General features: G+C 37.3%; 2 protein-coding genes across 2 annotated transcripts; one reads left to right on the plus strand and one right to left on the minus strand.

Moving 5' to 3' along the window:
- Positions 1-4,128: 4,128 nt before the first annotated feature.
- LOC113671855 (alanine--glyoxylate aminotransferase) lies at positions 4,129-11,156 on the plus strand. Its single transcript, XM_089180973.1, has 10 exons — positions 4,129-5,000; positions 5,645-5,709; positions 6,071-6,171; positions 6,923-7,078; positions 7,709-7,804; positions 8,652-8,721; positions 9,170-9,265; positions 9,944-10,029; positions 10,549-10,594; positions 10,859-11,156. Exons 1-10 carry the CDS (start codon positions 4,499-4,501, stop codon positions 10,973-10,975), a joined length of 1,335 nt encoding a protein of 444 aa, XP_089037099.1. The 5' UTR covers positions 4,129-4,498; the 3' UTR covers positions 10,976-11,156.
- A 1,014-nt stretch (positions 11,157-12,170) lies between these two features.
- LOC113671829 (uncharacterized) lies at positions 12,171-13,778 on the minus strand. Its single transcript, XM_027188087.2, has one exon. The coding sequence runs from the start codon at positions 13,143-13,145 to the stop codon at positions 12,597-12,599; it is 549 nt and encodes a 182-aa protein (XP_027043888.2). The 5' UTR covers positions 13,146-13,778; the 3' UTR covers positions 12,171-12,596.
- Between the last annotated feature and the right edge of the window lie 606 nt (positions 13,779-14,384).

Consider the following 14,384-nt stretch of genomic DNA (forward strand, 5'->3'; position numbering starts at 1 on the left):
GTGCTTAAAACCGAAATACTCATCTTTTAGATTTAAATATTCACTCAAATTAAATGCACCATATTTCAAAGGTGAGAAAAAAAAAACTTCCTAGTAAGAGTATAAAATCCCCTCAAAGAACGATATTCTCTGGTAAGCTACTGTAATCTAATGCTAACCATGATAGCCTAGTAAAGTGCTTTGTCTATCTAGTAGTTATTTTTTTAATGTTATGTTATAGTTGTGTTTCAGTTTTGTAGTACTTTTGTAAACTGTATGCCGATTTTTAAGTATCAAATGATTAAACGTACCATTTTAATGTTTAAGTTTTTATTTGGAGTTGCTTGTTTTGGTGAATAAAATGAATATACAACAAGGGGCGATACGAATTTTATGGAAAATGTGTCCGTTTGGTATTTATCAGTACGAGTTGGCAGGTATCACAAATCGAACGAATGTGTAATGCGAACGAGTGTGATTTCTTATACAAACCAAAAGTGCGTGAATACCATACGGACCGAGGGAATATCAAATTAGCTACCCCTGCTGTTCAACTTCTTTTTTAATTACAAAATTCCTCAAACGTCTTGACATTGGCCGGGACCAACTTCAAAACAATTTTATCCTGTACAAAACAAAATATCCTTAGAGAATTAGAAGCAATCAGTTACGGTACTTGCAAAAAGTCAGTGTGACGAAATTTTTCCATCTTTCAGGTCGGTTGGATTTGCTCTCAATTTTTTTTCCTTGAGCGTCCAAAAATTACCAAGGTGATGAGCCATGCATCAGAAAACTTTAAAAGCACAGACCTTTTAGGGAGAAAAGAAGGGCAAGAGGGCAGTTGCATTTGCTTTGGGAACGCTTTGTACTCAATCAATCAACTGGATATATCTCATGCTTCAGCACTTTTAGCCAGCCGCCCGCTGACAAGTAATGTCCATATAGCAAGCACTCTAATCGGTGCTGCCATTTTACGCTTTAACCCTCTAAGTCTCATGAGTGACCAAGACAGAATTTCTCCTAACAATATAAATACAATACCAAGCATTCAAGTAATGAGAATAACGAAAAATATCAATTAGGGGAACAAGTTGATTCAGTACCAAATTCTCCAAAATAACATCACAAGAACAGTATGGCAGACAGTAAGAAGAATTACTGATGAGATCTTGAGAGTTAAAGGGTTAAAGTATCCAGCCGTGCTCTTGCTCTATTTTCACATTTCAAAAATTCATGTCCGTCTCAGTTCGTTTGGTGAATAACGGAGCAGCCTATTGGTGGGTGGAGATATTTTTTACAGCGGGCGGTGGGGAACGGTGTACGACGATAACTGGGATATCACCGACGCCAATGTAGTATGTCGTGATTTGGGTTTCTCCCGTGCAACTGCTTCTGCTGATCCCAGAGCGAAATGCGTACCGTCAAGGGTCTGGTGGTATCTGGACGGATGAAGTCAGATGCCAGGGAGGAGAGCTAGATTTAAGTCAATGTTCACACAATGGGTGGAGACAGGGAGATTGTGGCTGCTCTCATAGTAAGGGCCCAAGCGTTGAATGAACTTGAACTCTCGGTTTCTTAACATCATCATAAGTTTTTGCATATTCTTGCATTTAAATCGAGCACTTTTTTTAAAGATTGCTGGTTTGTATGGCATTGAAGTCGTACAGCCGAATGGATATCCACTATTATTGTAGGAGAGTGCGAGCTACCATCGTGAAGAAGGTCAAGGGTTTGTGCCCCATACAGAACTAACACTTAGGACTCGAAAATATTTAATGAAAATCTGGCTTGCCCTTGTAATGACATGCATTATATCCTTATCCTCAGGAGTTTGTGTTTTGTAGGCGATGCAAACAAGATCAAGCACTATTCACAAAGAGAAGCACGCAGACCTCGGAGTCACAGTGTGGTCTTTTTTTGCAGTACTGTCATGGCTCGGCTTGGGCTAGAAATACTCGGATCGAGGGAGTAGTAGTAGGGTAATAGTGTAGCCTTGGACAGCCAAACGCGAAGGTCTGAGTTTCAATACTTCACAAGGGACCGAGATTTTTCTCTTTTTTCACTCTCATTCCAAATGCTGTACAACTTTCTCTATTCTGTTCGACAACTGAGCTGAAAAGTTTGATCGGCTTTTATGTCTATTTTCAATGAACTTAATCACCTCTAGTAAGCAAACGGGTTCACTGAGGTAAATTACCTGCAAGCAGAAGGATAATGCCACGTGAAAGTATGATTTCGTTTTAACATTAGTTTACGCTGCTAATTGATTCAAACAAACGCGACAAATACTGTAGTGGTGTTTTTTTAGTGCTGATGTGTGTGAAGCCACAACATCCTCAAAAAAATCGATTATGGTAAAAATTCAAACTTCCGCATCAAGAATTCTGGATTATTCGCTCAACTGTGATTGGTAACAATATAATTGTATAAACCGCGTCAGATTGTGCTATTCAAGCCAGAGGCTATTCCTGCATGCATCCGGCAAAAATAATAAATTGAACGAGAAATATCGACCGCAAAGTTTTTTTTATATTTTTTATTTGTGGACGACAGTGTTGTTACATGTATGTACTTCTCCGTTTTTTTGTTTGTTTGTTTGTTTTTTACTTTTTAAAGAGCGGCATAAAATTTAAACGTAGCTTTTCTGAAACAGCGGAGATCATAGTTTCATCCTAGGCCTTAAGCTGGTTTCATCAAGACGCGTAGAAAGCTATGCTAGTTAGTATTCCAAACCCTAGAAGTCTCTATTCCAAAGATGATGATCTCTATTAGAACTATCATTTGTTAGATGCTAATTGAAATAAACTCCATATATGCGAAAACAATATATTATCACTTCTTTAGACAAATGCATTCAATATATTTATTATCCAAATTTTTTAGTCACCTTTAAAGTCATCATTGGCACAGATGCCATGCAATGATGATTCTGAAAGCAACCAACAAATGTGACTTTCAATCGAGCGCACAACATGAAAGGAGATAAACTTTTTCAAAAGGCAATTTCGAAAGCCAAAGAATGCTTTTTGAAAGACTAGGTAAGAAAATCCTGTAATAACGTTGACTTCAAAACTAATTCAACCCTTTTGCTACCTTAAACTTTGTCCAAAGAAATCGCAATACATTTTTGACCTCAATCAATACGATGTCAACTGCATGGAAGGTGACCACTACAAGGCTAAGAACGCAGTAAACAAAAAAAATAATGCCTCTATGTTCTCCTACATGATAAAAATTGCGTCCAAAGCACAATAAATCCATTGCTCTTTGTCAGAAACCTTCAAACAAAGAACTGTAATGAAGTCCATAAGCCATCTAAATGAGAAATCGAGGGAGGAAATCTTCGAAGAGGATAGCCTTACTGTAGCCAGATGAAATGCTAATGCGTATACGTACAGAACAGGCGCTTTAAAAACGCGCAGAAACGCAATTTGTGATGAGATAGATAAGTGTATCGTGCAAACTGGCGGGAAGCTAAGATCTATGAGGGGAGATCTCATTGTTGACGTTAATCTATCGAACTGGAATCTCATCTAGAGAGAGAAGTACTTGCAAACGCATGGCCCTCTCTCCGACACAAATGTGATATTGCAATAATGCAAGTTTAAAAGCCCTAGTTCTAAAAGTAATAATGACCAAGATCGTTATTTCTCTTTTGTGAATAAATTTTTTGTAGATAACACACTTTTTCAAGACCATCATAAAATTAAAGGAGCAAACCGACCCTCCTACGATGACGGGCTGCGTTTGAAATAATTTGGTCAAAGTGTACAAAAGTTATGAAAATCCGAAAGAAAAGTAATATAAAAGGAAAAGGAGAGTAAAATGGTGAGGCTAAATCTGAAGCATGCCTGTTTCATCATTGTTGTTTCGAGCTCTCTGTACTGTACTGTCTTTAAGAGAAGAAGAGCGAGCCCTTGTGAACGTGTCGATAATTTAATTACAACCTAGGGTTGGAACACGTTCAGATTTCCAGTAGCTGTTAATTAATTGCTTCCCTATTTACTTTTTTTTTCCTTTTTTTCTTTCCATTCCTTTTTTTTTTTCGTTTTCTCGATTTTTTTTCCGTTAAAACTAAGCAGGCATCTCATTCAACCGTAGTAACAGAGTTCTGTTAGGAGACTGAGGCGACTCGGCAATATGCCAAGTGATACAAACTCAAGTTGTTTTGTTTCGTTTGTTCTGCTTTCACTCTTTTTCCTCAATGGACTTTTCAAACATAATAACAGAAACAGCCAGCATAGAATTGATTTCTTTGAAGTATATCGGTTCTTCTTGGGCAGGCTTCATGAATGGCCTAGCTTCTTGGCTGCTTTGGAAAGTCATGTGGTTCATGAATATCACGTGAGCAGCAGGATGCAAAGAAAGTAAAGGTAGTCTTGTTACATGTGATCACGATGAGTGATCCACTTTTTCAAATCATCAACTTGACCTCCTGAATTGACCCCATCTTGGGAAAGGGTTCTGTACGAGCCTAAAGGGAGTTCGTACGGTAAACAAAGGAAATATTGTCTAGATTATGGCTCATACACGCACACTGTTTTGCAAACTGTGTCTGCAAGCGTCTCCTCAGGCCAGGAGAATGGGGAGGAGGGGAGTTCCCATTCCCACTCGTGTACATCGCCTGAACGCAAACTTTAAAGCCTTTTCATTAAGCGCCAAGATGGCGGAATGGCAGACTAAAGTTCCGGTACCAAAACAATTACTCGAACCACTAGATTTGCCGAGCGTTCATCTCTTTGGGCCTGGCCCGGCTAATCCATCATTACGGACTTACAATGCGCATGCAATGCCGCTATTGGGACATCTACATCCCGAGTTCTGCAAGGTCATGGACGAAACAAAGGCCGGTTTGAAATACGTGTTTCAGACCAATAACGCTTACACGTTGGCCATCACTGGATCGGGACATGCTGCGATGGAAGCTGCGATCATAAACCTTGTAGAACGAGGAGAACGCATTCTAGTGTGTGTCAATGGGTTGTGGGGTAACAGAGCGCGCGACATAGCAGAAAGACAAGGTTTGTTTTCTGGCGATGAGCACGAATTATGTTGTAACACGTGTCGAAAGTAACGAAACGTTGTATAAACCATTACTTCGATTACTGTCTATTTTGTCATTTCTTAGTCTTCCATGATCTCAGTGATTCCATACATTTATTGGGCCGAAACTTTGCTGATGTGTGGCGTATTGTTTTCATAACAACATTAGATGATGATAACTTAACAGAGAACCTTTTACAACCCCTACACGTTATCGACACGTGACTTCTCCTTACCATGTCGACACATCTCCGACAAACAGTGCATAGGACTAGACAAACTCGGCAGCTTGAGGGTGTAATATTGATCTGTTGAACAAAAGGCATTGTTTATTAGCCCTGAGAGAGATCTGCAGCACCCTGGAAAAAAAACAGTGGCTGATTGTTAACTGAAATGCCCATTTGAAATGGTGATCTTTTTATATCAGCTTTCTATTGCGTCTTGATTGTAGCACTGAAGAAGCATTGTTTTGAATCTAGGTGAAATTATCTTGGCTTTCACTGTACATGTAGGTCAGAAAGATCCAAACAGTGAAGACAAATGAAGATTAGTTCACATCAGTGTTAGAGTTTAAGGAATTAAACAACTAATAGCATGTTATCATTTACTTGTTTTCCTTAAGGTTGTGATGTACAGGCCATTGAAAAGCCGCCTGGAGAATACCATACGTATGCTGAAATTGAACAGGTGAGTTACTCTGCCCACCAACTCTTAAGAGCTGATTGATATTTAACCTCCCCTTACAACATCCATACCTTTTTCAACAAACTGGTATTGGGAATAGAAAAACTTGTCACATAGTTAGAAGTGTTGCTCTTGATTTCATATCACTTTTTCTAACAACTAACTTTAAAGAAATGTATAGAAGATGAAAGAATGATATTAAAAATTAGATCCTGAGACTCACAGAATTGATGTTATGGCTTTTTTCCTTTTTTTTTTTTTTTGCTTTTGCTAGTGTTTGATTCAGTAATAGTAAATCCTAGATAGCAATTTTAAATACATTTAGATGATGAAATATCTATTTCTTGTCATTAATTTTTTCCAGGGCCTCAAAGACCATAAGCCTTCAGTGTTGTTTCTTGTTCACAGTGAGTCTTCTTCAGGAATATGTCAGCCATTAGATGGCATTGGAGCTTTATGTCACAGGTAAACAAAGGAATAATTATTATAATTGTATTCATATATTGAAACCCAAATGTACTGCTTTAGTTGCAGAAGGGGAATCATCAATGGTTGGTTGTTCTAGACTCTGATTCAAGCAATTGTGATTCCAGCTATTGCTGGGTTTTTTGGGTCACAGATTCAGGCTCCAGCCCTTCGTGGGCTTTTTGGCTTACATTCTTGGTTAAGAAAATTAAAATTTATCTCCTAGTGCCAATCATGATCAACAAGTGAATGGTACTGGCATTTTTTCAGGGAAGCTTGACAATATTTTATGAAGTGGGGGGGGGGGGAAGAAGGAAGGGGAGGAAGGTAGGGAGAGGGGGGTGGGGGTAGAGAAGCAATACCCCCAATTTTTCTTAGCTGTTTCAAGTATCAAGACAAGGATGAGCTGTGGCAGCTCCACAAGTCAGTCTTGCATGCAGACCCGAGTGAAGTTTACCAGCTAAAGAATCTACAACTGTCATAGCAAAGTTGTGAGTTTTACAATGATAGTGAAATTATATGGGATCATTATCATCAACCTAATCATTATCACAAGCACATACAACCTTTGACATTGTATGAAATCAGAGCAGGAAACTGTAGACTTCATTTGTGTTTGTGAGACTTATTCCCTAAAGCCAGCCACATGGTGATGTCTTTTGAAATTGGGACATTTTATCTTAGATTAGATACAACTGAGCTTGGCCTGAACCTTCTTATCATAGCATTGACTCATGTATCTTGATTATAGACATAACTGCTTGATAATTGTGGACACTGTAGCATCTCTTGGTGGTACACCTTTCTTCACTGATGACTGGGATCTGGACTGTGTCTATACAGGCTCTCAAAAGTGTTTAGGGGCACCTCCAGGAATATCACCAATAACCTTCAGTCCTAGAGCCATGTAAGTTGTCATTTTAAGCTTGAGAAGTGCTAGTTTTTTCTTGAACTTGGGTGACAAACAGTTCTTTCTAAACTGAGAATAATTATTTTTCTTGCCTAGTTGATTTGATCTTTCCTTCAAAAGGCAACCCATGAGATTGTCATTTGATAAAGCTGCTAAAGTAAGATATAAATGTTTTTTAATAACTAGCTCAAGTATAGTCTTCTCTCTTTAGATTTTAATTCAATTCCTTTTCCTTGCTGAAAGGATTGGTTTCTAATCTTACTGGTCCTTAAAGCACATTTAGATTTTACACACTGGCATTTAAGACCATTTATAAAAAATAAAAGTATCCCTCTCTGGTTTGTTGCTGTTTTCATTGAATGTTTTGTATTTGTTTATTTTGTTTTGTTTTTGCATTTTATGTCTTATTATAGTCATTGGCAAATTATTAGAAACTATAAAAGATTTTATACTTGTCAAGGGAGATTTTGCACACCTGAAAATCTTCGTTAAAAAAATTTTTCACATTCATCAGTTTGCCATTTGTCTTCCTGCTAAATGGTGCATAATGCCTTTGTATAATCAAAATTTGTTCAACTTGCCTGTTTATCTTTACGCTTTCTGTGGTTTGCTGTTTGTTTATTTCAGGGCAAAGGTGAACAGCAGAGAACTCAAAGTGCCATCATTTTACTTGGATATAAAAGAATTGGGGAATTACTGGGGATGTGATGAAGGGCCAAGAAGGTAGACCTTAATTCTTGGGATTAGCTTAAAATTTTTTTCAGTTCACATTCAAAATCATATTAGTTAACTATTGTCTGATGCATGTAGTCATGGCATAAAGTACTTGCTCAAATGAGATTTTTGGTGTTAAGAGCCCCACACCATATTATCAGAGCAAATCCGGAGGAGGGGTCTGGTGGTTTGGGACTTCCCTTCCATTTTCTTCCTTGAGGTTTTTTTTTCTTTAAATAGATTTTGTCATACAAGTAATGTAGTTTAAAATGCTTTTTGAGTTATTAAAACAATTTTAAGTTTAAAGAAAGATGTTTTTTGTTGTGTCACAAGCATGGGACAAAGAAGAAAATTCTGAGTCCCTATGAGGAATCAAACCTCAGACCTTCGGATTCCGCACTCTGTCCCATATTCGTTACAAGACGAAAAACATCTTTCTTTATTTCTTTACCAAGCTCAAAATTTACCATCTCTCTTATTTTGTATCTACAATTTTAAGTTTATTTGCAGATGCCCTTTCTTGGGTTGAGATTTTTTAAATGGGCTCAATTGATATTTGTCTCACTCATTTATGCCCCTTCATTTCCTGAAACAAAAAAATGAAAAATGAAAAGAGTAATTACAAAATTTCAAAGTAAAGATTATATACTGTATTAGTGCAATTTTGAAGAAAAAGGCACAAATCATTTTATCATGGGAATCATTTTAAACTGCAATAAGTGCACCAAAGATAAATAGTTAACTTGTTTTTTTGTCCATTTATGTAAAAAGTCCTGGTGATTTATTATTGCTGGCATAAAGTACTGTTTCTTTGTAGTTAAATTAATAACTTTCTTGTTTTCAATTAAATTGATAGATACCACCACACAGGAGCAGTCAGTCTAGTTTATGCCTTGAGAGAAAGTCTGGCACAGTTAGCAGAAGAGGTAATTAGTTTCAAGGAATTATCATGGCTATGCCTTTCTTTGTGAACATTTAATTTGTCATTAAAAAAAATTTTTGTGTTGCTCCAATATTGAATGCAGACAGTTTAAAGAAGATCTCTTCACCCATCTCCCTCCTACTCCAAAATATATGATAGAAAAAATCTGAATGTGTAACTGCTGATTCAAACATGATATGTGCTCCTCCTGTGAATTGGTGAAATGAAAAATAAGACCAATCAACCGAAGAAACATTTCAATTGAACAATGCTAAGAACGAAAGCCAGATACTTACCCAGACTGGACACAAGGAATATGTCAGTTTTCTTCTGTTATGTACGTGTATGAGGAGAACAACGAAATTTCTCCCTGTACAAGAATTTGGAAGATAAATTTGTTCTTGCAAAAATTAGATAGCCAGCAATCAATGTTTATTTATTTATTTCTCTAGGGACTTGAGAATTCCTGGAAGCGGCATCACAACACAATCGAACATCTGTGGGCTGGACTTGAGGAGATGGGGTTAAGGATGTTTGTGAAAGACAAGGTAAAGTTTTTTAAAAAAGGGGTAAGTTACTAAAGAAACTGTGGTGTTGCGTCAAGTGGGAGAGTATAACAGGGTAATTTGGTATTACCAACTGAGTTGATAGCGTAAATTGGCCACCGCTAAGAGTTTCAAAGCTGACATTTCGAGTGTTAGCCCTTCGTCAGAGCGTTAGCCCTTCGCTATGACGAAGGGCTCACGATCGAAATGTCTACTTTGAAATTCTTAACGGTAGCCAATTTACGTTATCAGCCCAGTTAATTCAACCAATTAATAAAGTTTCTTTAGTTTTGATTGAGGCAGGAAACGTGTGCTGTCCAGAAACGGAGATAGCTCTTTCTCTTTCTCTCTCTCTCTCTTAGGCAGCTCGGCTACATTATAATATGACACAGGGCTCTTTGAGAAAGTATGATCACGGAAATTTCAAGAAATTTATTTTCCAGACATATGAAAAGTACTGTTTGGGAAAATGAAAAGACGTCTGTAGTTTACTCCATTCTGTAACAAGCGCTTGATTAATGTGAGAAATTTTTCAAGTGTTAGCTGGGCTAGTTGAATTTCGTGATAGGGTAAATTAAGAGATGATTTTAAATAGTGATCAGATATTCTTAGGGTTCACTACAAAAAAAAAAAAGAAAAAAAAAACTTAAATAGAAAGTTGCAAAATGTTTTCTTTTGCAGGCTATGCGTCTGCCAACTGTTACAAGTATTCGAATTCCTGAAGGATTCCCAGACTGGAAAGCTGTCCCGACTTATCTGATGAAAAAGTGAGTAAGATCAATTTTATTGTTACATTTATAAAAGAACTTATCAACTGGCTGTCAAAAGTGATGTAAGACCGCAGTCACTCTGGTTTTAGAAAACTTGTGTAACACTCTCCACCAATCAGATGTAAAATTTAAAGCAATCGCGGCATAGATACTTTCGTTTTCCCGCGCTTATGACAGAGCCCTTTTCACTGTTAGTTGTTAGTGCTTTTGTACGATATTTATTGTGAGAGACCGAAAAAAAAATCAAATCTTTTTTACTTTATGAGATGCGCTTAGTCGAAAAGCACTCGTAGATATTTTATCATAAGGGTGTTTTGCCGCCGGTCACTGAAGCCACCACCTTTCGCTGCAGAAACTGCTATATAACTCGGCTTGTATGGCCCACCTTTCCTTCGCAGCAGAAATGCGATAATTATACACCCCTATGGACGTTTTTGTTGATTCTTGCTGTTCTCTCCCTCTTTCTCTTTTTTTTTTTTCCTTTATTTATTTTTTTTTCTCTCTCTCTTTCTTCAGACACAAGATTGAACTCGTCGGTGGCCTGGGCCCAACACTCGGAAAGGTTAGTGGAATATCGGCTTTATACTAGTAGCGTTTTAGAGAATCTAACAAAGAAATAAGCGAAATCGTTCTGCGTTTCGTTATCATCTATATATCATTTCAGCGTCAAAAAACAACATATTTTGCGTTACCTTTTTAACTACGTGTTCTTGTGCCATCTACAAATTATCTCAAGAAGGTAAATTTTAAACTAGCTCTATTTTTCTTTTGCTCGTTTGTTTTTTTGTTTGTTTTATTTCATTTTTTAATTTTTCATTTTACCAAGGTATGGCGAGTAGGATTCATGGGACATAATTCATCCCTTGAAAATGTGGACAAGTTCTTGCGACTTTTCAAAGAGGCGCTGGAAGCTGTGAAAAATCGCCCAAAATCTCAGATTTAAAAAAGATATTTGCGAAGCAAAGAATTTTAGCCGGTGTGGCTATAAATGCCGGGAAAAATAGTCAAGGCAGAATTGAAATGTTTGAAATGGGAATTTTATAGCTATTTATCAACTGTCACATGAAAAGAGTCTCTAGGTTAGAAAAGTGTAAAGCATTTATTAAACTCTGTACTTGAGCTCATTTGGTCTCTCGTTAATACATTACTGCGTCTAGTCAGAGCCTTAGCGAAATGCCATCTTTGCAGAATGGAAGCTAATATGTAAGACCCCATCTAGACTAGGCTGAACATGCTTAAAAACGCAAGTTAAGTCTTCCTTATACTTCAGAAAGAAAAACGTACTGTTCGGATCCAGTGTAAAGGTCTGGGGGGTCTAGACCCATTCCGATCAGACCTGTTGGTGATTTACCATTTGCCTATCACCAAAATTCTTGCAACGATAAGATCACGTATATGACTTCACGATCACTTTACTGTAACCTCAAATGAAGAGGAGGCGGGGGAAGGTGGGACGGGGGAACGTGGGTTGGTTGAGAGATATTTGCCGAAAAAAATTGTTCTGTTTCCTCGTTCAAGTAAATAGCAGTTGATAGCAGATTTGTTTCTCCGTCTAACTGTCGTGATTATTTTGCTCTTATTTTAAGACGCTCAATCGAAATGATTTCAAATTATTAAGTTTACTATGTTTTCTAAATGTTTCCCCATTCGTCCCGGTTCCCTGTATCATTTATCTGTCAATCAATGGCATTTTTTCACTATTTTTGTTGAGACTTTTCTGAAACGCGCTCAAAGGCTTTGAATCGCGACTAATTTTGATTAGACTTTCGAATTGGACGTATCAATACAAACTCAGACGGGAGGACTTTTGTTTTTCAATATTACCATTTAGATTAAACAAATGAATTGCTTCGGCTCAAGGCCTCAAAACAGTAACAATCAAGTGTATTTCAATTTGAGAATACCTTGGCCGGCTTCACAGTCTTGTTTATTATGTTCTTCAAAAATTCATTTTTAACCTTGAAGGCCATAATGTTACTTGTAACCGAATCTTTTCCTGGGAACTGAAATTTAAGGCTCTGTTTTTGCAAAAGATGCCTGATCGTTCTGTTTTTATGATCAATTACCCTCACCCAGCTTTGTTTTTGTTTTTGAGGTGCGTGGGAAGCCGAAATTGGCAAGATAAGCGGGGGCATATATTTCAAAACTGTCTCGTTTATTGCACTACTCCTTCAGACTTCTGACACCGTTATCTGATTAGAAACGTCAAGAATAGATAACACAGTGAAATATTGTCGCCTTGTCACTTCCCATCTGCAAGGGGCCAATAACATCTGAAGGGTAAGAAACCCCACTGGAGATTCTTATTAAAAGTTCTAAAAATGTATATGAATCTAAATTGATGAAATGAGAGCAGCTTATCGCGACTTATTCAAAACCTTAAAGTGAACATACAATGCGGTTCTGGGGAAGTTTTACGAAGCACACAGGATTCCCCTTTGTCCATGCTAAAGAGAGAAAAAATGATTAAACGACACTCAGTGAAAAAAATTAAACAAAAAAATGCAGACTGTAACCATAGCTTTTCTGCATGATTTTACGCAGTCAAGTTACATATCACATTATCACATAAGAAATCGATCCTTGAGGGTTTGTTCAATCACTAGTGACTTACGCATCTTGTGCAAACTAATTCCACCCTGGACGATCTCCTTTTCTATCTCCTCACAAATACTTCCTCTTCTTGATAGAACATCACTAAAAGAATTTCGATAACCTTCGGGCACGCTATCCAAACTCCTTCCACAGTCAAGCTCCGTTCTATCGTTCTTCTCTTGGGATTCGGAACTTTGGCTGCAAGGCGAATCGCTTTGCCGGCTTCCTTGCAGCACCGCGTCATCCATTGATCTCTCAGACTTTAGAACTCTGTTTTTCCTCGTCGGTGCGTCGTGATTCATGCTTATCCATCTTTGTTTAGAAAGCTTCAGACTTCCTTTAAATAATCGTCTTTTTTGGTTCGCGGAATTGCTCTGATTGCTCGATCTTTCATTGTTTACCTTTGTATGTGGAAACGCCGTCTCTTTCTCAATATCTTCGCTCTCGCCTGAACAAGTTCCAAACATTGATGTTTCACAATTTTGTTCCTCTCGACGAGAGTCCTCGTCTGGGTCCATATTCTAAAAACTACGCCTCTGTGTATTGCTACAAATGATTTTTCTTGATTTCGCGACAGCGTAGCTTTACGCCGTTACCCATACATTACCGAGTTAAAATTGGCTTCACAGTATTCCTTATCTAACCGACAAACCACAGAGATATCAGCGTTAATTGTTAGTGAAACAATTATGGTATAGACAATCCTTTCAACTTTTTTCAGTCCTTACCGCCCCTCGACATCATGGCGCTTTTTGCCATACTTTGCCTCTTGTTTTGTTTATTTATTTTAATTAATTCTTAATTCGTGGTCGGTTTTTAATTTTGCATCGAGTAAAGCACAGAGACTTCATCAAAATTCCATTTTGAAATATTTGATAGCATCTCATCCAATAATTCAAATAAAAATTGATTGCTTAAAAGCATGTGCGTGACTACAAGTCTGGATACATGTCAATTTTGGTCTTCTTTTTACACTATTTGGCAAGAGCAATTATTGCTGAAAACTGCTGTATCTCACTTTTCACGCATGTTATCGCTTTTAAATTCACCAGAGTACGCCAGAATATATGAAACCTCTTCTTGAGTCATCCAGTCGTTTACTTCTGAATACGCAGTACTAGCTATCATAGAGTGGAAATGATTAATTTACAATCTCCAGCTGCTGTGCCATGTCGTTTCTTTCTCTTATATAACTGACTAAAAAAGCCAGTGCAAAAAAAAAGCTACAATCACAGTTAAATTCGTGATTAACAAAACGTGGCGATCAACACGAATCATCGATGAATAAAAGTATTAATTCAAATTTAATGGTTCTGTGAAAGTCAAAACACTCATATTAATTAGGATTGACGAAAAACAAAATAGCGGTAATAATAATGATAATACCACCAAAATAATAATAATGACAATAATAATAATAATGATGATGATGATGAACGTGGAGAAAGAATATCATGAAGGTCTCTCAATGAATCGAGAGATAGGAAATAGAGCTCTAAGATAGACAGCTAATTATACCCATCGTGAAATGTTATAATTGTAAAACCGCCACTACGTGACATTCTTATGATCATCAGTTTTATTCACAAGTCTTCCTCATATTTGCATCGTTTGTGATACCTGGGATTAAAACTGTGAGGCAAAACACACTACCTAGGTGGTATACAATTCAAGGGTAATGATAAAAGGGAAAAAAAGGAAAAAAATGTTAGAAAAAGGAAGTCTATGTAAATCAGTTGTTTCAACAAGCACAAGGT

Source organism: Pocillopora damicornis, chromosome 8 (assembly GCF_964200805.1).
Source record: "Pocillopora damicornis chromosome 8, jaPocDami1.2, whole genome shotgun sequence".
NCBI classification, from domain to species: Eukaryota; Metazoa; Cnidaria; class Anthozoa; order Scleractinia; family Pocilloporidae; genus Pocillopora; species Pocillopora damicornis.